At 34.0% G+C, this 21,757-nt stretch overlaps 2 protein-coding genes across 7 annotated transcripts; one reads left to right on the top strand and one right to left on the bottom strand.

Moving 5' to 3' along the window:
- LOC18589333 lies at nucleotides 3,499–5,063 on the top strand. Of its 4 annotated transcripts, XM_018126668.1 has the most exons (3): nucleotides 3,499–3,730; nucleotides 4,081–4,217; nucleotides 4,317–5,063. In XM_018126668.1, exons 2-3 carry the CDS (start codon nucleotides 4,187–4,189, stop codon nucleotides 4,805–4,807), a joined length of 522 nt encoding a protein of 173 aa, XP_017982157.1. In that variant the 5' UTR covers nucleotides 3,499–3,730; nucleotides 4,081–4,186; the 3' UTR covers nucleotides 4,808–5,063. The 4 variants fall into 4 exon arrangements, with proteins under 4 accessions (XP_017982157.1, XP_007014313.2, XP_017982156.1 ...); XM_007014251.2 differs by having other exon boundaries at nucleotides 4,102–5,063; XM_018126667.1 differs by having other exon boundaries at nucleotides 4,110–5,063.
- On the bottom strand, nucleotides 5,484–20,521 carry LOC18589334 (villin-4). 3 transcript variants are annotated; one of them, XM_018127899.1, is made up of 24 exons: nucleotides 20,397–20,521; nucleotides 18,219–18,340; nucleotides 17,878–17,977; nucleotides 17,448–17,516; nucleotides 17,090–17,326; nucleotides 16,809–16,986; nucleotides 16,556–16,688; nucleotides 16,175–16,337; nucleotides 15,936–16,083; nucleotides 15,687–15,787; nucleotides 14,742–14,897; nucleotides 13,291–13,359; nucleotides 13,121–13,189; nucleotides 12,877–13,014; nucleotides 12,007–12,135; nucleotides 11,629–11,776; nucleotides 11,470–11,480; nucleotides 10,991–11,131; nucleotides 10,635–10,760; nucleotides 10,489–10,554; nucleotides 6,580–6,907; nucleotides 6,287–6,489; nucleotides 5,992–6,183; nucleotides 5,484–5,904 (listed from the first exon to the last, which is right to left on the bottom strand). In XM_018127899.1, exons 2-23 carry the CDS (start codon nucleotides 18,272–18,274, stop codon nucleotides 6,070–6,072), a joined length of 2,883 nt encoding a protein of 960 aa, XP_017983388.1. In that variant the 5' UTR covers nucleotides 18,275–18,340; nucleotides 20,397–20,521; the 3' UTR covers nucleotides 5,484–5,904; nucleotides 5,992–6,069. The 3 variants fall into 3 exon arrangements, with proteins under 3 accessions (XP_017983388.1, XP_017983389.1, XP_007014317.2); XM_018127900.1 differs by lacking the exon at nucleotides 20,397–20,521 and adding an exon at nucleotides 19,626–19,954 and having other exon boundaries at nucleotides 6,018–6,183; XM_007014255.2 differs by lacking the exon at nucleotides 20,397–20,521 and adding an exon at nucleotides 19,626–19,954.

Genomic DNA, 21,757 nt, shown 5'->3' on the forward strand with positions numbered 1-21,757 from the left:
GAATTTTCATCGAAGCGTCGGGATAAATTCGAACTCTAAACTCCAATACCCTTTAAGTCAAATAGTCATTGTTAAAAAAATAAATTTACATAATGTTGCATCCAAACTTAAATTAGTTAATTAGCTTAAATAAATATTACCAAATAAAGTTAATTTAATCGTTTGAAAAAATTAATTAATTGTTTATTTGATAAGTTATATAATCAAGTTAAATATTAATCAACAATGTTAATTAAAAGGTATGGATCTAAATAGAAAATAGAAAAAATAAAAAAAATAAAAAAAAATAAATAAATAAATAATCCATGAAAAAAAATGACAAAATAAATATATAAATAATGTGATAAATTATTAAACACATAATTGGATGAATTATTAACCGCTTAAGTCAATAAACGCGTGCATGTAGATATCATCATTTTATACTGTCATCGCATGCCACATTTATTTTGCAAATGGTGCGAGAATTTCGATGATGGGATTTCCCCGAGGAGCTTGTAGAGACGAGTTCCTCCGGGGATATCTCTAGGTGAGGAAAATTTTGAGACTTCACCAAAGCGTTGGGATGGTCTTCGAATGATTTTTCAATAAAAGATTACCAACTCCATTATTTAAAATAAACAAGTCATGACACAATTTTACGCTTGCATCATGTGCATACGTAAAACCGAATAAAAGATTCATTCAGCCAATTTAATAAAAAAAATTAGTTAATAAGCAGGAATTAAATTAAAAGTAGGCTATAATAGGATAACTTAAGATTAAATGGTACCGTTCATGGAACGGGCGCCACGGAGGTGCTAACCCTTCTCCGTGCGTAACCGCACTCCCAAACCCATCTCTAAAAAAGGACGTGGATCAGTTCTCGTTCTTTCGACTGACCTAAAATTAATTTAGGACTTCGTCGATTAGAATCGGATTAATAGGTGACCAATCACACCTAGATAAAAAAGATTGGTGGCGACTCCTAAACAATTTAATTTTCGTCGACGTTTGGCAGACGGGTTCCCGGACCCGCACTTTACGACAAATAATATAATTAATTATATTAAAAATATATAAAAATTAAGATAATTAATAAAATATTTACCTATTCTCTCATACTTCATAAATATTTATTTTCTCTCACTTCCACAGCCTTATTAATTCTGAACTAATTATCTCATTTTTTATTAAAAAGATGCAAATGTCAAAAGTAATTAATAAAATGACATATTTTCTCACTTCTTTAATTATGTATCTAATAAATATTAATTTTATATCGTTCCCAACTATCTTTTTTTTTTCAATTTATAATATCTACTCTAGAATTTTTCTTCTGTCATTTGCTCTTTCTTCTTTTAACTTCATATTTCCTCCGAATAATACACAGGAAGTCTATTATATTATTATCTTCGTAAAGTTATGAGTCTCATTTATGATTTGCAATAAGGATTCAATAATTAGGTACTATTATTCTAATCTTTGCAGACTTTTTTACTTTAATTTAGAGTTTATATTATATTATTATATTATCTTTATTTTATGTGGTAGTTAATTTATTTGAATTAGAATTTTTATTGTTGATTTTATATTAAATATTTAAAAATATAAAATAATTATAATAGTTAAATATTTTTTGTACTTCATAATAAATATTTGAATATGTCAAATTGAAAATATGAATTTGGTTAGTCAAGCTTTAAAAAAAATTTCTTAATTTCAATAAAAAAGTCATATTTGAATATTTTGCTTTGGGCCCTTAAGGTTATTAAGCAGCCAATGATTCTATTGCTAAAATCCCTTAACAATCTTGGTGTTGACTTGATGCAACATTGTAATCTTCAATTGATGAAATCTCAAATTTTACCTTTAAAAAAAAAGGTAAAATACCCTGACCATTTAAAATTTGACAATAATTCAACGTAGGTCGATTAGTTTTTAAAATAAACATTCTGCTCCAAATGTATAAACGACATTAATACTTAAATATAAAATATCATTTTTTTCAATTTTTTTTCAAGTCGATCGATGCTGAATCTGGCAATGGAATGCCAAAGAGAGCACTGATTTAGACTCCCCAAGAGAGCACTCCCTTAGGGAACACTAGACTGGTGCTCCTCTGGGGAGCATTGCTTGGCTTCTTAAGGGAGCACCAGTCGGATTTGGCATTCTCCAGCTAGATCCAGTCAAGAGATGACCGACCAATAGACAATTTTTTTTGAATAAAAAATTATAATTTATATAATGGTAATTTTTTAAATTTAAAAAAGGGTAAATTTGTTTAAAAAAATTATCATGTCTTCAAACTAACGAAAATGTTAACAGTTGACTAACAGCTAGACTTATGTATTTAGAGAAAGAAATTTTTTGAGACAGATGCTCTATTTTCAATACTAATGAATTCGAGTGGAATTATGGTCAAAATGTAAAGTGGTGAAGGTATTTTACTTAAAAAAAATTATGCTGTTATGATATTTTCACTAAGTTGACATAATGTTGACTATGTGTTGATGTAATGTGGTTATGCTAATGGAATCTAGTAAATGTTAATTACTATACAGTGTAGCAAAAAAAAAAACTATAATCACTGAATCACAGTGCCATAATCTTAAGATCAAAAGGAAAAAGAATCCCGCTTGATTAATCCTAGAGAAAAGTTGCCATAAACCATACCAGCAAACCGGCTAGCTAGTTCTGTCTCTCTAGTCTATACTTAATTGAGTTACTTTGTTCCCTTTCAGACAACTCAACCAAACCCAATCCTTTGCCTTTCTTTCTTTTTCTTTTGCAAAGAATCTGATGCATTAGCAATCTTAAAGCAAGTTTATGTTCTGATCTTCTACTACCTTTTCTTCTTCTGCTCTATCCCAACCAAGCTTTCGATTCGAAGGCACTGATATCTGTGCTATTGTTTGTTTAGGCATTGCAATCAAAGAACAAATAATGTGGGCAGTTCTAAGGCAGGGTGTTGCTTCTTCTTCGGCTACTTTTACCTATTTTCTTTCATTATTGAATTAATTATTATTAAGTATAGTAGTATTTAGTTAAAAATTGTGTCTTTTTCATTGTTGGGGTCAGGTTTTAGCCCAAACATTGCAGGATGCTCGATCTTGAGGATGTTACACTTCTACTTCAAATGAGGTATCGTCAATCCAAATAATTACAACGGATGATTGTTCATTTCACATTATCAAGTTTTTGCCATGTCCACTTTCCACCACGTCAGCATTTGTGTCACATTAGCACGTAATTAATTTCATGTCAACAAAAAATGTCATATCAATTTAGTAAAAATTTAACCTACTTAACAATTAAATTTAATCGTATTAAAATTAATAAATTGATCAAATATAATATTTAATTTATTCAAATTATTATAAAAAATAAAATTCTTACTTTTTATAGAGTATAAATCTAATTATATAATTTAATCAGATCGTTTAAATAATTGAATAGTTTTCATGCATAATGCCAATAAACAACTTGCATCGTAAAGTGGCATCGCACTAGTTTTGTTATAATTGAGGCTAAACAGTGACAAGTGCATTTTTAACTGAAAAATGGAAAAGCTAAAGGTAAAAACTCTCTCGTTATTCAAGAAGTGCGCTCCAGAGTTGAGACTCGTTCATCGCCAGCAGCTCAGGCTCAGCCAAACCCACCCCTAAAAGTTGGAAACCGGAGCTGGCGACCCTCGGAAGGTTTCGTTCTTGTTGATTCTTCATTGCCATATCTGCATGCAGTCAACCAGGTATCCTTTTTCTCTTGCAATTTGATTTCAGCATCTGTCTTTTGACCTGTGTTTCCATCTTTTTTGTTTTTGCTCAGTATCTGTGTTTCCATTTCTCTTGTGACGTGGGATCGAATACGATTTGTTGGTCTAAATCTGATGACAAAAGGAACTCTCCTTGCTCATCTGATGGGTGTTTACTTTTTTCTTTCTTTCTTTTCTTCTGAGAATCATTTTTCAAAAATAAAATAAAATAGCAAGGAATTATTGTTTTTATAGGAAATCATTTTTAGTATAATAATACATTGATTTTTAATTCTTCTTTTTATTGTTTCAAATCCGTTTGATTCTTTTGTGCTACCTGCTCCCAGTTTGATTCATTTGGCAATCAGGTAAATAGATTCCAGGAGAATTTTGAGGAAGACAGTCAAAATCAGGCGGATTTCGCTTCTCACGGGGAAGAATTGAGTGCAAGTCATGAATAATCAGCAGAAGGAGATGAGGAGAGGTTACCTTTTCAAAAACTCAATTGCTTTTGTACTCTTGGTGGTGTCCCTTTGCTGTTTCTTGGTGGTGATCATTTCAATGCTTAACGTTCCGGATGCAGCACTAGGCAATGCAGCAATGCCCTTGTACAAGAACCTAAGCATCCTTAAAGTCTCTGATAATGACAACCCACTCTCTACATTTGGGAACATGATGATTCAGATGTTACCCCAAGATCTTGCTTTCACTGTTTTTATCCCTTCCGAAACAGCTTTTACGCGCGATCTAAGGTTACGCAAGAATGACAGTTTGGTTGGAGAAAAGATGAATGATGCATACGCAGTGATCTCTCGTGTGTTAGGTTTCTCAGCTATTCCTCGCATTCTGGATTCAGCTACGGTGCCTGCTGGTGGAGAGGTGTCTTATGATTCCTTGTCCGGGTTCACATTGTTCGTATCAAAGGATGTAGGAGGAGTGCTGATGGTGAATGGAGTGAAGTCAGAGAGGGTTGATATAAGGAGAGGGAAGCATGTTGTGCATGTTATGGATGGTGTGATTATGGATGCTGAGTTTGAGCAGTCAGTTGAGCCCGATTTTGATGTAGATGATTGACATTAGTTTGGATGGGAATAGCTATGATTCCAGTCTTCATTCTTATACACTTTCTCAACTGAAATTTCATATGATGTATAAAGAATTCAGGGGATGATGTCTTGAAGGGATATAGTTATGATTGTAGTCTTTTTCCCATTCTTTACCCTTTCAATCTGCAGTTTTGTGTAAGCATAGAAGAAAATGTAAGACTAAGAGCAGCAGTGACATAGTTGCAAACCTTAAGAGCCAAGGCCATTAAAACCCTTTCCAGTAAGAAGACGAATGATCTTTTGGAATCAATATACAAAGACTACTTCTTCTTCTTTTAAAGCTTTTTATACGGATTCTTGCAATATGATTTCTTACCTTCAGGTGTATAAATGCAGAATGTTACCGTTTGTAAGCCTCGGCTGAAGCACACGACAGATCCCAAAATGGCCAAGGCAGGGAACAATAAGTTTAACAACAATTCACAAAACTCAATGTCTTTCCTTTTTCTTTAAAAAATAAGTTAATTCTTTGGGGCTTAATAGTTAATATACAGAGCAAAATGTAAAACGAAAACAATATATAGTCAAAACATTTTAGAAACAAATGTTTCCCACAGTCGCAAATTACCTTGTTCAAACAAATCTTAAAGCGCCTAGGCTCTTTTAAAGTAAAAAGATGAGATATGTAAAAGACTCCTAAAGGCTAAATTAAAAAAAAAATCACACTTTTATTACCAAAAACAAATGAAGAGTGAACTAGATATTACACTCTGCTGTACACACTTTTCATCCTCGGTTGTACAATACAACCTAAATCGTCTACATTTGCAAGCCCCTAACATTGCTCTATTTAAATCAATTTTTTAAACAAAGATTTGAAAACCAAAAACAAAACTGCAACCTCACAACAAACCTGTGACCATAAAAGAATACCAATTAGCTAACTCAACCAAAAATAAGACGGAAAAAGGAAGAATTGCTAGACATTCAAACAACCAGATGAGAAAAAATTGGTTGAAATCCAGATATTTGTCTATCAATGAAGAAACAAGCTTCTTGGGAGCAGAAGCAGCTAAAAATGCACTGACGCTGTCCCTTACACTCCTGAGAAAACGAGTTCTCCCACTGCAGCCGAAAGAAATAACTGCAGTTAGAATTATTCACAAACTGTAATTTAAGAAAAGCAAACTTGCTGATGGAAAGAATGTGTACAGATTTGCAAGCAAGTCTTCATCCACCTGCAGCCTCATTTGCAGGGGTCTAAAGAAAAGGCAGATCTGTCATGGAGACTTAGAACAGTTGAAGAGCCATTTTAAGCTTGTTCTGTTTCCACTTCGGCAACTTATAGAAGGCATCTTTCGTCATCCCAAACTTCTCCTTGAACTCCTCGGATGACAGGTAAGTCTTCATGTGACAAACATAAAAATCTCAGAGAAGCAATCATCATATAAACCTACAAAAAACCTAATAAGCTTTAACTAATACAACACCCATCTTAAAATTATACCTCTCGCTTGGTCACGTCTATTTCGGAAACAGGATCTGTTGATGTTACTTTAAGACGTTCATAAGGGTATACTGGAAGGCCTTCCTCATCTTCAGCCTCACCCTCTTTCACATCTTCTTGTATAGTCAGGGATTCTAGTCTGCTGCTCATAGAGTTCTCCTTAAGGTTAGGCTCTGGTGTTGATTTCGGTGCAGGTGGGCTCACTTCACCATGAGGGATACATATTTCAATTTTGATAACAAATAAAAAATACAGAAATTTATCTCAAAACTCAAATAATAAAAAATGCATACCTTTCACAGATCTAGGTATGATAGTCTCTCGAGCTGATGGGGGTTGTTCGAAACTTGCAGTGAGAGCTGCTATAGCAGCAGACTTCGATGCCAGTTTCCCAGAATCTGGGGTCACAGATTTTGGGTAGAGTTTTCTAACCATTGGTGGTGGAGTAGAAAGGTTTCTAGCATTAGGGTTCTCAAATGTAGCTGCTAGTGCATTGAAAGCAGGAGACCTGCCCCTCACTCGAACTCGGTCAGGGCTGAAGGACATACTTCTGGAACGTTGTGATTTGTCTGGCACACTAGACCTTCCTCCATATGAAACAGGTGTTCTTCGCTTAGGTTTCTGACCATGCAATCAGATGTTAAATCAGAGAATTAACACTCAATAGGACAGTTGAAGTATTGACAAGAACAAAAAAGTTAAACACACATGCATGAGTGTAGCTTATCCATGGGTAGCTTCTAGTTTGGTCATTTATTTTGTTTGAACCCCCAAAAGAATTTGAACCCACCCATTTGTTCAATGTTTAACTTAACTTATAGAAAACAAAATGTTACATCAAAATAACCATTAATTTTTTTATTTGAGAGAATGATTAGATTTTCTAAATTAATGAAACTATTATTATCTTTGTAAAAAACAAAAATTGTCCTACACACAAGCGATGGCGTTTTTAAGCTCCACAAATGGGTTTAGAGTGTTGACACATGTCCCTTTAGGTATATTTATTATAATTAATAAATTAATTAATTATTAAATAGATATATGACAACCATTTAACCCGCTTGTGGAGTTTAAAAAGTCCATTGCCAGTATATAAAATAATAATCATTGCAAAAAAATATGATAAAATATCTAATTAGTTTTATGGATCTATTAATTATTTATTATTTTTTAAAATAGGTCAAACAAATCTGCACATAGCACTCATGAATTAACTAGTGTCAAGTAAAACAAAGTATTTTAAGGTTCCAACACCATAAACAGGGTTCAAAGAAAAATGTGGTTGAAAATCAAGCTTTGACAAATAGATTTGTGTACGAGTTTAACATCAGTATACCTCTAAACTGACAAACCAATTTCAGACTAGGTTTGGTTGTGAGGACTAAGAACTGCTTATGTTTCCCTCCCAGGCTAAAAACTAAAACCTAAGGCTGGCAATTCATGTTAGAGGGTTGTAATTTTGTCGTGTCAAGATAAGATATAACAGATAAATAAGTCAACAAGAACATGACATGATTAATTAATCATGTCAAGGGCCTTGACATGAACACAACACATTTATTACATGAGTTATATGATATGACACAGATGACACGTTTATATAATTTGATTAATTTGTTTAGACACAAAATAATTAACTTATTTAGCACCAGTAACTTGTTTAAACACAAATAATAAGTTATTTTATGTACTTTAATTAATAATTCAATAAATAGGTTTAAACAAGTTAGAAATGTTATGTGATTGACCTATCAATACTATTATTTAAATGTACCTAAACGGGGTTAGGGGGGTCAACCTTCATTAGACACAAATTTTCATGGCATAAACAGGTTGACACAATTATAATATGAACATTATCATTTAAAACCCAAACCCGATGAACTCCTTGTCAGTGTTAACGAGTTGTGTTCAAAATTAGGGGTCTACTAAAACTATCTAACAACTTCTTTTTAAATAAAAAAAAACATTGAAGAACTATTCCACTTACTCATCCCTTTCAATTCAATGTCTTGTTCATTAAAATCCTGACCCAAATTTCTGACTCATATGCACCCTCATTAATATTGAATGTTGAACCTTCTTTTGCTTCAGAGTATATTTAACCTTCTATCACCACTAAACGCAAAATAAGATCAATGAGTGTAAAAGCATCATATGAATCAAACCAATAGTTATTCGATTTCCGTCATTCTCGCTTCTAATTTTTAAGGATACAAGGATATGCACCAATCATTAACACCTTCAACTTTCTGTTCAATTAAACTTCATGACATTGAAATGAAAGCATTTTTCACATCAGAAAGCCAAACACCAAACTAAAAAAGAAACTATAGAGAATCATCCAAATTTTGAGATGAAAGGAATTTTAAGAATCACTACCAGATACCTCTTAGATTCTATGTTTCTTTTTTCTTTCTACTGACTATATTTTGGTTTGAGTAAGTGCCTGACCCTCTCTAATGATTATAAAGACATAGTTTCAGACATATCTATTGCACTCTATTGTACAGTGATGAATGAAGCAAAAACTCGAGGGGACCATAAGCTACACAAATCCCACCAAAATCTCACCATATCTGTCCACGCTACTTACAATGAAAGCTTCATTGTACTGGTCTCTCATTTTGCACTCAGATATTTGTATATCTAAGTTAATGATACAATGCTGCAAAAAAACAGTGATGGAAAAACGTATCTGGTAAAATATTGGAAATTTATCCTATCTGCTCATGATGCCACCACCACCACCACATAGCAGAATAATCACTTTTAAATATAGATCTTTATTCTTCAATTAATGTTCATGCTGCATCTGGACACGAGTATTTACTGAATCTGTCTCAATTACTATCATTTCTACTATTGTCTTTCCTAACAGGAAAAGCCTTGTTTCCTGCACTCCTACGTATAAACAATCACACTCCTCACATTGTTTACTAAATACTACCAATACTGATTGCACTCATTTCTTTGTAAACACAAATCAGCCTGAGTTATCCAGATATCATGTCCATGCGATTGGCTATTAATTTAGAATGAAAACTTTGATCTAAGCCTGAGATGCAGGATGGCAATAAGCAGTTGTTATACTGGCAAGTATGACCACTTATGGTTAATCTCCATATCCCACCACTACTTTTCTAGCATGTCAGAGGAAAGAGCTCTTTTCTCCTTTTCCTCACATCCCCTTCTCCCTTTTTAACTCTTTTTAAATGTAGCAACTGTTGCAAAGTTGCAAAAAACACCAAATCCATTCTCCTTACCATTGCATACATCCTACAATGAGAAAAAGAAATTCCTCTACAAAACCCAAAGTACAAAGTTCGCTTTCATGGTTGCTTATAAACGAAGGGAATATGGTTGGTTAGTATTATTGGCACTCTCACTACCTAACAAAATACAGTTAAAAACAATGATTTGGTCAATCTGAAGCAGAGAAAGAGAGAGAAGTGTAGAAGAGTGCATATAGCATTGCCAGTATATTTACCACAGCTACAGCTATTATATAGCAGAAAATGTCGAGAAGGCAATTAGAAGTAATAATTTCTAGAAGCTAATACTCTTGTGAACCCCCAATATCAGCATTTTAACTTCCAAATGCAAGACAACTAACCTGACCACCCCTCTTATCCTTTGGAAATGAAAGTGGGAAGAAGGAATATTATCAAGAAAGAAGCATCTGCATTGTTTTTATAAAAGAATAATAAAAAGAACATCAAACATGTGCCAAACATATGACAGATAGACCTTTTTAGTGGTGATCTTGCAATATTTATTCTTTCTGAACATGCCATGTTATGGACTGTTATTGTTTTACAGAGCATAATTTAAAGAAAGACTCCTCGTAACTTCCAATTCTTGACAAATGTTCCAAGTCTCTCTGATTATAGCTGTATGACCAAGGTGATGCACGGTTAATAGAACATAAGCAGTCATCTCAAGTGAGAAAAGTCCAAAGAGAACCGTTCCTTCTAAAGTAAAGAGGTGTAGTTCTTTGGCAGACATAACATGTAACCAAGAGTTCCTTTCCATGTTGAAAATCATCATATGTCAGACTTAAGGCAAAATACATTCAACATCAATAGCCAAGAAGTAATGATGCATCATATGTACAGCTTAGGGCTTGGATAGTGATCGATCAATATCAAAAGCAGAGAAAATTCAACTAATCTGAAAAGAGTAAAAAGAAGTCTTACATCCATAACTGGTGTACCCCCATTTTTCACTATGGTAAGTTTCCTTTGAAATGAGTTTCCGTGCATCTGCATGCAAATAAAAACACTAAGAGCCCTGCAAAGATAAAACAACCATGATGACTATGCATGCAAGCAAAGACACTCACTGTAAACTTTGCAGAGTCCCATGTGAAGAAACGTGTGAAGAAGGGAGGCTCACTCCCTTCCATGACTATGTATATTGGAGTTTCACGGGACAAATTTTCTAAGAGAAAATCATGCTCAAGAAATTTCTGCGCAACAAGAGAAGGAAAGGTAAGAACACACCTGGCAAAACACACCAGAAACTATTACCAAGTCTTAGCAGGTATTTTTCCTTCTAATTACAGGGGAGGAGTTGTATGACTTAAAGAAATGCAGTGGCACTCAACATCCATGATTTGTCTATGAGAGTAAAAATAATATCCTTGAAAAGGAGAGTGCAACTATAGTTTTCACCTTCCATGCAACCAGTTGATCTTACCTCACCAATAGTTAGGGCCTGCAATTTAGTCTTGGTATCAACCTGTTGCCCAACCCAGACAAAGATATCTGAGTGACAATCTAGAATGAATATATCTTCAGTCATTAAATCATCCTGGGTGAAGTTATATATCTCCATCACCTGCAATGAAACTTCAGTTCAAAACCACGGTACAGATAAACAACAAGCAGGTACAATAATGTTTTTTTCTTATATTAGAAGTTTTCCTGCAGTATAATGTCAATAAATTCAAAGCAGCAGTATATTAAATAATGCTGCAATATAATAAGAATAAGTGCGCTTAACAAGAATGAGCTGTGCTAGCATGACTTGTAAATAGATGGAACATATAAGTAACAAAGAGATTTGATAAAATGGTTACATTACCAGAATCAACATACATGAAATTAAAAATTCAAACCACATCAGCCATTGTCTATACTATGGGTTTGGAAAGTAGCTGAAAGATAGATACACACCTTCAGATTCCCTGCAATCGGGGTTGCAGTTTGCAAATAACCATGGAAATGAACAAAGAAAAGTAATTAGAAATTTACAATTACAAATTAACATTTTACATTTCTAGAATCAAGAGACCAGAAATAAGCTTTATAAACACCAGGGAGAGTTATCAATACCTTTTGCAAATGTGCAAGAGAATAGGTGAGGATCACCTTCGGGTTCCCTTGAAATCTTTTGGCTTGGGTATTCAGATTTTCCTCCCAGCAACTCCCAAAACAGTTCAGATTCTGATCCTTCCTTTTGTGGCTTGGATTGTAAATTAGGCTGGAGATCATCAAAAGGGAATTGTAAACAAAAAAAAAAAGGGAGCACCAACCAATTAGACATAAACATGAATAGAAACTTAAAGATCCAAACTGAAAACTCAAATAACTAAATCTAAAGTGATTCACAATATTCAATACAAATAAATGCAACCAACATACTTAGCCATACTATTCTGTCAAGCCTAAATCAAGTTCTGAGAAGGAAGTTGCTTAAAAATAACATCAAACCTTTATGAGATCTAGCTGTCTCTCAACAAGCTCCTGATCATCTGGAGAAGTTAAGTTTCCAGCCCATGTAAAGACAGTGGAACCACTATGTAATATGTAACAGTAGGACGAGTTCAAAGATGATCCGACCTAATAGGAGTTAAATAAAAACAAAGTGAAGAGAGCTTAAGTTCCAACCTGTACACAAAATAAATGTACTCCAGAACAAATTGAATTCATAATTAAAATTATAGATGCAACCAGTAAAACAAATAGGATTTGATCCCCAAGGAAAGGCTAAGGTTAATTCAAGGACTTCTATGGTAGTCTCATGTTTAAGTTAAACGAGTGTGAAAACCCTAAGGGAGGTCCAAGGAAAAGATTGAGTATTACACAACATTCATCAAAAACAACTGTAACCTTATTTGCAAGCAACAAAGTTTTTTGGTGGAGTTCAACTCTTTTTAAGCTAAACTTTAGCAGACTAATATAGCATTACCCGTAAGCAGTATCACATCACTATCTGAATCATACTAGCTTTTTCCTTCTACTTTTCACCTCAAGTACTCAAGTTCACCAGCAACTAATAAAATCACTTGGGGAATGGTTTGCTCAATTTATCTCATCTACCCTTCACATTATTTTGCCTTTTTTTTTTCCCAGGTGAATTATGCATGTAAATCACATTGGAATGCCATAGATCAAAGACATGAAAATGGCAGATCATGGTCCAGTCACTTGTGTAAGTTCAAATGCAACAAAAATGAGTACCAGACCATAATCAAGATGAAATGTTACACCTTTTCCCACAGAACATTAGTTCTATCAGGATCATACTTGTTACTGAGTTCTGGAGGACACAAATATAGTAGATATAAACATGGGACATACTGCTTCAACTTGTATGGCTTGCATATTTTCAGGTCCAGAACCCTGCACTCGAAACAGTGCAACACCATCTTCTGTGTATGTCCCATTTGGGATTTCCTTCTCCGCAATATAATTCTTGTATCCATCACTATGACCACCCTGATGAATTTTACATAATTGAACCAGTCATCTACAGAAAACCTCATTATCTACGTACGAGTATCCATTGAAGGAAATAAAGTTTATGAATTAAAATTCCTCAAACCTTGAACACAATAAAGCTCTGGAAGATTGAAAAGAATTGAATAGGTTCGCTTCCTTCATGGATGCAAGCCTGATAATCAGTCAAAAGATACAATCAGAAGCAAATTAAAAATGTATTTAATTCATAGCTTCAGCGATAGAATGACAGTGCCTGAGGTAAAAGAAAATTACTTGGGCAGCCAGGAACTTCATCGATTCAACCATTTTGCTTGCCAAAGAGACCGCAGAAACTCTTTCTTCCTGTTATGGGAAATTGCATAATTAGTAAAATAAGAACAGTAATACAAGCATTGTAAGAAAAGGTAGCACAATAAATACACAAGTATACGCAGATATAATATAGGTATAGGAAAAAAATGCACATGCATGTTACATACATGATATACTGATACAGAATCACACAAGAAGATGCTTATAAAGAACACCCAATGAAAGACAAAAAGTTAGAAACAAATAACTTCACATGCACAAGCCTCAAGCAGAATGCTGAACATAAGGCAAATAAACAACTACAAATGGTTAACCTTCTTTTCTAATGCTAATTCCAATTAAAGCAACTTTTCTTCATGATTGTTCTACAAGTATAAAGGGACTCTCCCTTAAGAGATAGTATACTGATCAAATTTAGCCAATATAAACAAGTTTCTCCATGAATACATCATGAATCACAGTCATATGCATGGAAAATGTTGTAATAGATGTTTATCACAATACCATAGTATAGAGATGGAAAACGTTCAACATATGAAAAAACCAACCCTACCCAACCCAAATTTACTCTAAAAGTTAGCCACCCAAACCTGGTCAATTCAAATAACACATATCTAAATGGCATAGAGAAAAACTCGATTGCTATGTAGCAAAGAAAATGTGGCAAAACCTAACCAACAAAACAACACAACCTACCCGTAAACCCAAACCTAATGAGTTAAAAAGTCAGCCTAAATTCTGAAATGACCCACAAAGTCAATACCTGAAACAACATAACCCCAAGCCTAACCAGCCCAATTGCCACCTTTACTATAGTACACATACTATTCAGCAGAATTGACAAGAACTGACTTGCAAAAGATTATATTCCAATGTGCAGATATTAGACTAACGATTTTACATATTTATAATTAAAAATATAAGACTCGAGATAATCGTGCAGACAAATGATTAAAATCCCAAACAGGGAACTAGCTCGATCATCTTCCATAAATTCGTGGTACTCAAATGTGGAAAGCAGCAGGTTTATATCATCTGAGGTGTTAATAATATAAAAATAAAGAGATCCTTAAAGCTGATAAAACTCTAATACATAAGCACTTGGATTCAATTCTTTAAATAGAACTATTCTAAATTGCTAAAGAGTGTTTTTCTGGTCCATCATCATCTGTAGAGGCATGGACAGGTGAAAGTCATAATACAGGTAAAGGGAAATAAGGCAAGCAATAGCCGAAACAGAATGGTGATCTCTAAAGTAATCTTCCAATATATCTCAAAGCAAAAGTTCAGTCATTTCCTACTCTCAATGGTAGTTCATGAAGATAGTCGGAGAAATTATGTTGAAAGCATTATGGCACTCAACAATTTTGGGAACTGAGGGACCAAAAAAAGGTTAAAGAATGCTTAATCACCTCAACACTCTGCTTTCCAAACCATGTTCCTATAAGATATTCTTCTTTGTCTTCTCCAGGATAGGAATACTGAAAAATATAGCAGTCTCCACTGTAAAATTTTGACTGATCAGCAGCTGGAAGGAGAACTTTTTCCTGGCCATTCACAAGCCAAACCTGCACAGCCAGGACAATACTGTCATCAGTCAGCTGGTATCAAACTCATGGTCAATATGCTACATCTATATTATGTCCATAGGATGGAAGGAAGAGCAACATTACCGCTCAATCCAGTCATAGATAACATATTATTGCCAATTGAATGCATCTCCAAAATACTCATAGAGCATTGCAGCCAAAAACAAAACTGTAATTGTCCAGAAAATAATCGTAGGTACTATAGTTTTTCTTTTCCACATTTTTCTTTGGGTGTGTCTACATGTATGAATATGATGCTACCCAAGCTGTTCCTCTATTATGCTGGGTGAGGCTTGGCCATTGACTCTGCTTGCCTCAACTTTTCGTTTCACGCATACAAGTGTGTTCAGTGGGATTTACCTTTCATCTAGGTAAAACAGGGATTTTTAATCATCTGCCAAACTAAAAACTAGTATGTATAATTGCTGAGAGTTCGTATAAAATACTTTTTAAATGTAGTACGACATATATAAATATATTGTATGATCTAACATTTGAAATTTGAATACTTTTTACACATAAAAAGTAATTTATAATTTGCTATGTACTTACCTTACAATTCAAATTTAGTATTTTCAGTTCTATTTTTACTTTTACTTTAATTATATTAAAATACTATATTACTTTCATCTCAGCTGCCCCCCTCCCCCCCCAAGCCAAAATTTGTAGCTCCACCACCGTCTGTGGAAGCAAGGCTATAAGGGATCTAGAAAATACAAAGATTCAGCACACAGACAAATATACATACACAAGTAAGTACAAATATACCTGCAAATTTCCTGTGCAATCAATATATGGTTGAGGTTCTTCCTTCACTGGAGCAGCTTTTAAAAGACCCTTGACGTTCACCCCCTGGCGTTGTAAAAGAGCTGCAACACCATTGATTATATATGAATGATAGTTTTTCAAGTTAACAATGGCAATGATGATTATTTGATGGCTAAAACAGTAAAATCTCAAGCCAGTACAATTCATCCTGCAAAGACAACAGTACTGCAAGATATTTCAGTCACTGACCAGCAACTTTGCCTCTGCCATCCTCAGAGACAGCTACATTCGTGGCCAAAGGCCAGGACTCAAACTTCGACCGAAACATAACAGTCTCAAATCCCTCAATTACACGAATTATGTGGGATTTCACTCGATCAGAAGCACGGATTAATTCCTGTTCAGTGTCATCAAGAATGATAAAAGAAGTAAATGAGAAATCCATATAAAAATAAATCTAGATCACATTAGAAAGGAATTGATATTACCTCAGCTGCTCCACTTGCACTCTTTCTTTCATCAAGAGGAGTACTTCTTCCCATCCATACAAAGACTTCTAACCCACAATCCAAAATATAGCATTTATTTGTTTCCAACAACTCTCTCGTCAGGGAATCAGCCTCAACAGGCACCGCCTGCCCCTTCTCAACACTTGAAAAGCAATCACAACCCAATGAGAACATTTTTCAAATTACAAATTACAGTACGACACGAAAAAAATTTCTTTCACCAAACGCAAAAGCATTTTTGATTTCCACTCAGGTAAATTATTGGTCAATTTAGAGAAAGAAAAATTGCATTTGTGGAGGTAATCAACTCAACATTGATCGACCACCACCACAACCACCAAACCCAAGACAAAATTTTACCTTAGTAAGTTGGTTGGATGAGAATCAACAGTCTTGTCCTCCTCACTAGCAGTCTTCCTTGGAAGTGGAGCAAAGCCACCAAAGAATCCCCAAAATTCTCCAGTTTCAGCATCAGCCATCAACTTTCCATCTTCTGCATAGTGTAATTAGACTGAAATCATTAGTTTATATTCAAATATTCAATTATCCACTTCTCACTCCATTCATCTTATTCTTTTCTTTCTTTGTGATCACAATCTGTTAGTTTACTCACCAATGGCAGCGACTTCGCATTTTCCATCATGATAAGTATCTTTAATATATTGGACAACTTCTAGAGCTTTTGCCCTCTCTTGAATGGATGAATTGGAACCATTAAATTGAAAAATTTTAGCCTTGGTATCCAGTATAAAGATGTCATCATGGTTGAGTGAGGATCGAGCAAAAGGAACCTGCCACAACACATGTTATGAAATTCACAAAGAAAAAGGATTAAATCATGCTCAAGAATGAGAATAATCAGTCCAAGAAGATCACTGAGGTCCAAAAACTTGCCTCTTTTACATGGACAACATGTTTTCCTCTACACACAAACAAACGTGTCTTATGTTCCTCTTCCTCAACATGTTTGAATCCAGATGCAACCCCACCTTCTTGGGGTATGATGCAAGGCTTAAAATAGGAAAGAAACTTCTCAGTTTCATGGCCCTGCACTTCACGATATTGAACAGCACGCCCTCCAAGAGCAGCATCAAGTTCAACAGTCTTGACTGCAGCAGCACCTGCTTCATCCTATGTTAAACGAGTTGTGGTCACAAAATCGGTCTAAAGTTTTTTAGTTCAAAATGTAATCTATTACTTGCTGAATGTTAGAGTTCAACAAGAAATAGAAATTTGTGGAAACAAGGTTTACCTGGGTTGTATTTTTACCAAGCCAATAGTGGATATCATGGCGTAAGGCACCACTTTTTAAGGTAGTTGTCTGCACCAAAAAATAGTATATTAAAGAACAATATTTGGAAAATGAAGACTTAAGTGCATACCTTAAACCAGAAGTAGAATCTGGTAAATATTAGTAGTCAATATTTATGAATAACCCCAACGGAAATGACAAGACAGCATCAGCCAAATTCTAAAGACCTGGCAAAGTTTATCATTAAAGCCTCTAACAGACTCTTTTCTCCATTAACATGGCCTTTTAGCAGTCACAATACAAAGAAACATTTTTAAGTCTACAAGCTTCAAATTTTACCATCTTCACTGCCAAGTTTTGGTGCCAAGTGCCAACAAAAACATGCAACATGTAAGAAATACAATTTGATACCCCCAACAAAATAACTTGCCTTCAAAATAACATAGGAATCCCCCATGAAAAATTTTCCATAAGATGACTTTGGAACAGGAACAGGGAGGAAGTTTTCAATGCGCCAGATTTCAATTCCACTGCACACAGTTAAGGAGAATAATTCATGCAGAAGCACAACTAATAACCAGACATGCCCAAGATTAAAATGGCAGTAGATGAGATAGTTATTGGCTTTCTCTAAATTTTTCATCCTAGACTCAGTGTACAACCTAAATTTACTAGGAAGAATGATACTTTCAGACTATTGATCTAAAGAATGGTAAATAGTCATGCTGATGATCCATAAAGTGGCTCAAACTTTCCAAAAGTGAAGGATACGCTTTTTGCCCAGCTCCCTGGAAAGCTGAATCTAAATCTCTCATGGAAACAGACATACTGTTTATGCAGCTTTATTGTTTTGATCTTCTAGGTCTTAAGCTGGAGGAAACAATAGATTTAACCTGAGACATAATTGGCACCATTAAGTGAGTATGAAATAGATATATAAATTACAGCAGGAAGAGAATCTAAAGAAAAGAAGAAATGATGCTTGCTCAAAACACTTTTTTATGATATGCTGTTGAAAAGGTGATCCAATTTATTAATCAAAAATCATATAAGGAGATAATAACATCAAGATTAGACCTCGTTCCTGATGATTGTGGAAATGAAAATTTTAGTAACAAAATATCTCACCACATCCAATCTTGATACATATGACTCGAACATAATTTTCAAAGCAAAATTTGAGAACCACTTAAATTTGGAACTGTATTTATTGCTCATTAAGTACAAGAATCTCCTGTATTATACTATACAAAGCACATGTTTACTTCTAAGCAATCTATCATTGTTTTGCATTTTCACATCAAACACTTTATCAACATTAACAGAAACCCCCTGCATCTCTTATTTGGTTGCATTGTTCACTTCTTTCCAGGTGTGCTTGCCAGCTAAGGACGAGATTGTAGTTTGATTTTCATTTTCCATGTGATTAATAAGCAGGTATGCCCGTTTCTCTTAATCAGCTCTCTTTGAAATTAGTCCCATTTCAAACTGTAGAACAAATTTTAGCTGGCTATACAAAACCATCGACAAAAAGACAAAATTTTAAAACTGCATACAGGTCACCCAAATAGATCAGCTAAGACCAAGCTTAGGTTCCTAAGAGTTCCCACTTGACCACTATCTTATCTTTATCCTTTTCAGCTAATCCCATGAAAGCAAACTACTCGTTTGGATGTCCTACTAGTGCCATCTTCGAGAAAACCAAAAAAGATTTATCTAAATTGGAAATCCAACATTCTAACACTGTGTTTTAGATTTGAAGTTTCCCACATATCGAAATTCAATGTCATGAGGGTGAGAAAGAGACCATATGTTGTTGAAATTCATATCAGAGGAACAAAAACAAAGGAAAATCATGCTCCCTTAAAAACCGGTCTACTTAGCCAAAATCAGGCGAAAGTAAAATGAAGTTAATTCATCAAAGATGCGCTAAACTTTTAAATCCCAACACACCACTAACCAATCAGATCAAATCCTCACCAACCAAAAACAAAAGCATACCACAAAATAACCCACAAACATAAAAAAATGTCCAAACTTCACAAAGCTCAACAATCCAGAAAAGGCATTCTTTAAGCTATATGTCTTCTTGAATTTAGCAAATGGAACATTAATTCAAAATAACCCAGATACCAAAAATCCAAAAAAAAATAAAATAAAAATATGATAAAAAAATACCTGGGTTTGAAGACGATAATCTGGAAACAAAGCAGAACCCAGATCCAAAAAATTGAAGAAAAAATAGAGAAAAATAATAGGAGAGTGTATTAAGAGCAAAAAGCTAAGAAGAAGAAAAAGCGAAACACAAAAAGAGAGAATTGGAATAGAAATTCTAGAGAGAGAGAGAAAGCATGAGTTGTAGAAAGAGAAAAGTTGGAGAGAGAAAGAGAGAAAGGGAAGGGCTGTAGGGAGTTGGAGGGAATGATGAGTGCCAGGCGTGCTTATCACTAACGGCAACAAAAAAAGGCCACACCCCACACCCAAAGAAACTCAAAATGAACTGTAAAATCTCATTAATAATTAATTAATAAACCTTATTTATACAGAACCCAAAAAAAAAAAAGAGCATGATTATTAATAATGCAGGTAGAAATATTTAAAGATCAATCAAGCACAGTAAAAAAGAAAGTTGAAAATTTTGGGATGATGGGATTTGGTACTTGATTCCTTTTGTCATCAACAGGTAAAAACTTGTTGCTGCATTCCTGCTTCTTCTTCTTGGATCTTTCGTAATAATCCTTTTACCTGTTTTATTTAAGTTTTGGGGTGTGATTTGCTTTAGATAAAATTGGGAGGAGTTACAGTTACAGTCACAGTCATAATTATTACAAAAATGGGTTATCAATGGAAAGTATAATCAATAATTAACAGTGGAAAGCTGAATTTTAAAAAAATAAATATTGAAAATGGAAAGAAAGTGGTATAAAAAAGATTAAAAAGAGTAATTACCTTTCCTTATGGCTTTTTAATTGTTTTACAGATAGAATTTGTTGTTGTTGTGGTCGACGATGACGATCTCAGAATCTTTGTGTTTTGCAAGAACATGGGTATATCTCTTCTTTTTTTTTTTTTTCCTCTTATAATTAGATGAATTTTTTTTTATTTTGTATGTTAGTGCAGAATTTGATTGAATAAAACAATAATTAGAAAAAAAAAATTGAAAGGGGAGGTCCGAGAAAGACTAAAGTTTAATGGTTAAGGTTGATGGAGAGAGAAAGGTGAGTTCCGCTTTGTTAGGATTGATAGTGGAAAAAAAGGAAAGGGTCGGTCACCGGCCATGATTCATGCATCGCCAATTTGCACATAAAAAGTTGAGGTGGGGCTTGATGTTAGGCCCTTCTTTTCTCCGTCGGCTTACGCCTTGCCCTTGCTGCTGCTCCTCTTCTCCTTTCCCCTTTTACGTACTAACTAGCTTGACAACTTCATTTTTCTTTTCTGTTAAATTTCGCAGACTATTTTATTTTACAATAATAATCAAATAATCGTCTATAAATTAGCTTACAGCTGAAAAATTCAACACAAATTTAGAATTGTATCTCCTTAAAATTAACTTCATTGATAAAAATGATATAATGTCATAATTATACTTTGAATGAGACATCCAGCGGTTATAATTTGATATTCTATTTTAGAGCTCTTAAATTCGAATTCTAAAATAGATAAAATGAAATTTATAAGATGAAGAATAATTTACTTTTTATTGAATGATTCAAATTATCATGCAAAAAAAAATTAGATATGTTGGTAATGAGGTTGCCTTTTCTCTTGCTTTTTTTTAAGAGAAAAAATAATAATAAAACTTTATTTACGTTCTTTTTTTAAGATAAATTACAAGAATGGTTACAAAATTTTTATAAAATTTTTGTTTTGGTTACTGAATTTTAATTTGTTCCAATTAAGTCACTTAGATTTGTCGATTATATCAAATCCGAAAAACATCTTAACAGATTTCAATCAGCCAAGTGATAGTCTAATGACATAAATTGCCATATCAATCAAAACTCATAGCTTTTTAATGTATCTTTTTCATCTAAAAATTAAAATTATATACTTGTAGGTGAGGAGGAAAAAATGGGAAAAGATGAGGGGAGAAGTGAAATAGAAAATAATGACATGGATTTTGATCGATGTGGCAATTTATGCGGTAAATATGTGACAGCCATGTCATTTTTGCATCCCTTGGTTGGATAAAATTTGTTAAGGTAATTGATATGGTAGTATAATGCAAAACTTAGTGACTTTTTTGCAACAAATTAAAGTTTAATGACCAAAATGGGAGTTTTGTAAAATCTTATTGAATGTTCATGTAA

Source organism: Theobroma cacao, chromosome 9 (genome assembly GCF_000208745.1).
Source record: "Theobroma cacao cultivar B97-61/B2 chromosome 9, Criollo_cocoa_genome_V2, whole genome shotgun sequence".
Classification (NCBI taxonomy): Eukaryota; Viridiplantae; Streptophyta; class Magnoliopsida; order Malvales; family Malvaceae; genus Theobroma; species Theobroma cacao.

What these genes read in the sequence shown, in the direction of transcription:
- LOC18589333 (XM_007014251.2), top strand. Translation starts at nt 4,187, where the DNA reads ATGAATAATCAGCAGAAGGAGATGAGGAGAGGTTACCTTTTCAAAAAC.
- LOC18589334 (XM_018127899.1), bottom strand. Translation starts at nt 18,274, where the DNA reads ATGTCTGTTTCCATGAGAGATTTAGATTCAGCTTTCCAGGGAGCTGGG. An exon ending in CAGGGAGCTGGGCAAAAAGC is followed by an intron (nt 17,978 to 18,218) that starts GTATCCTTCACT and finishes AACTGTGTGCAG; the next exon opens with TGGAATTGAAATCTGGCGCA. An exon ending in TTGGTAAAAATACAACCCAG is followed by an intron (nt 17,327 to 17,447) that starts GTAAACCTTGTT and finishes CGTTTAACATAG; the next exon opens with GATGAAGCAGGTGCTGCTGC.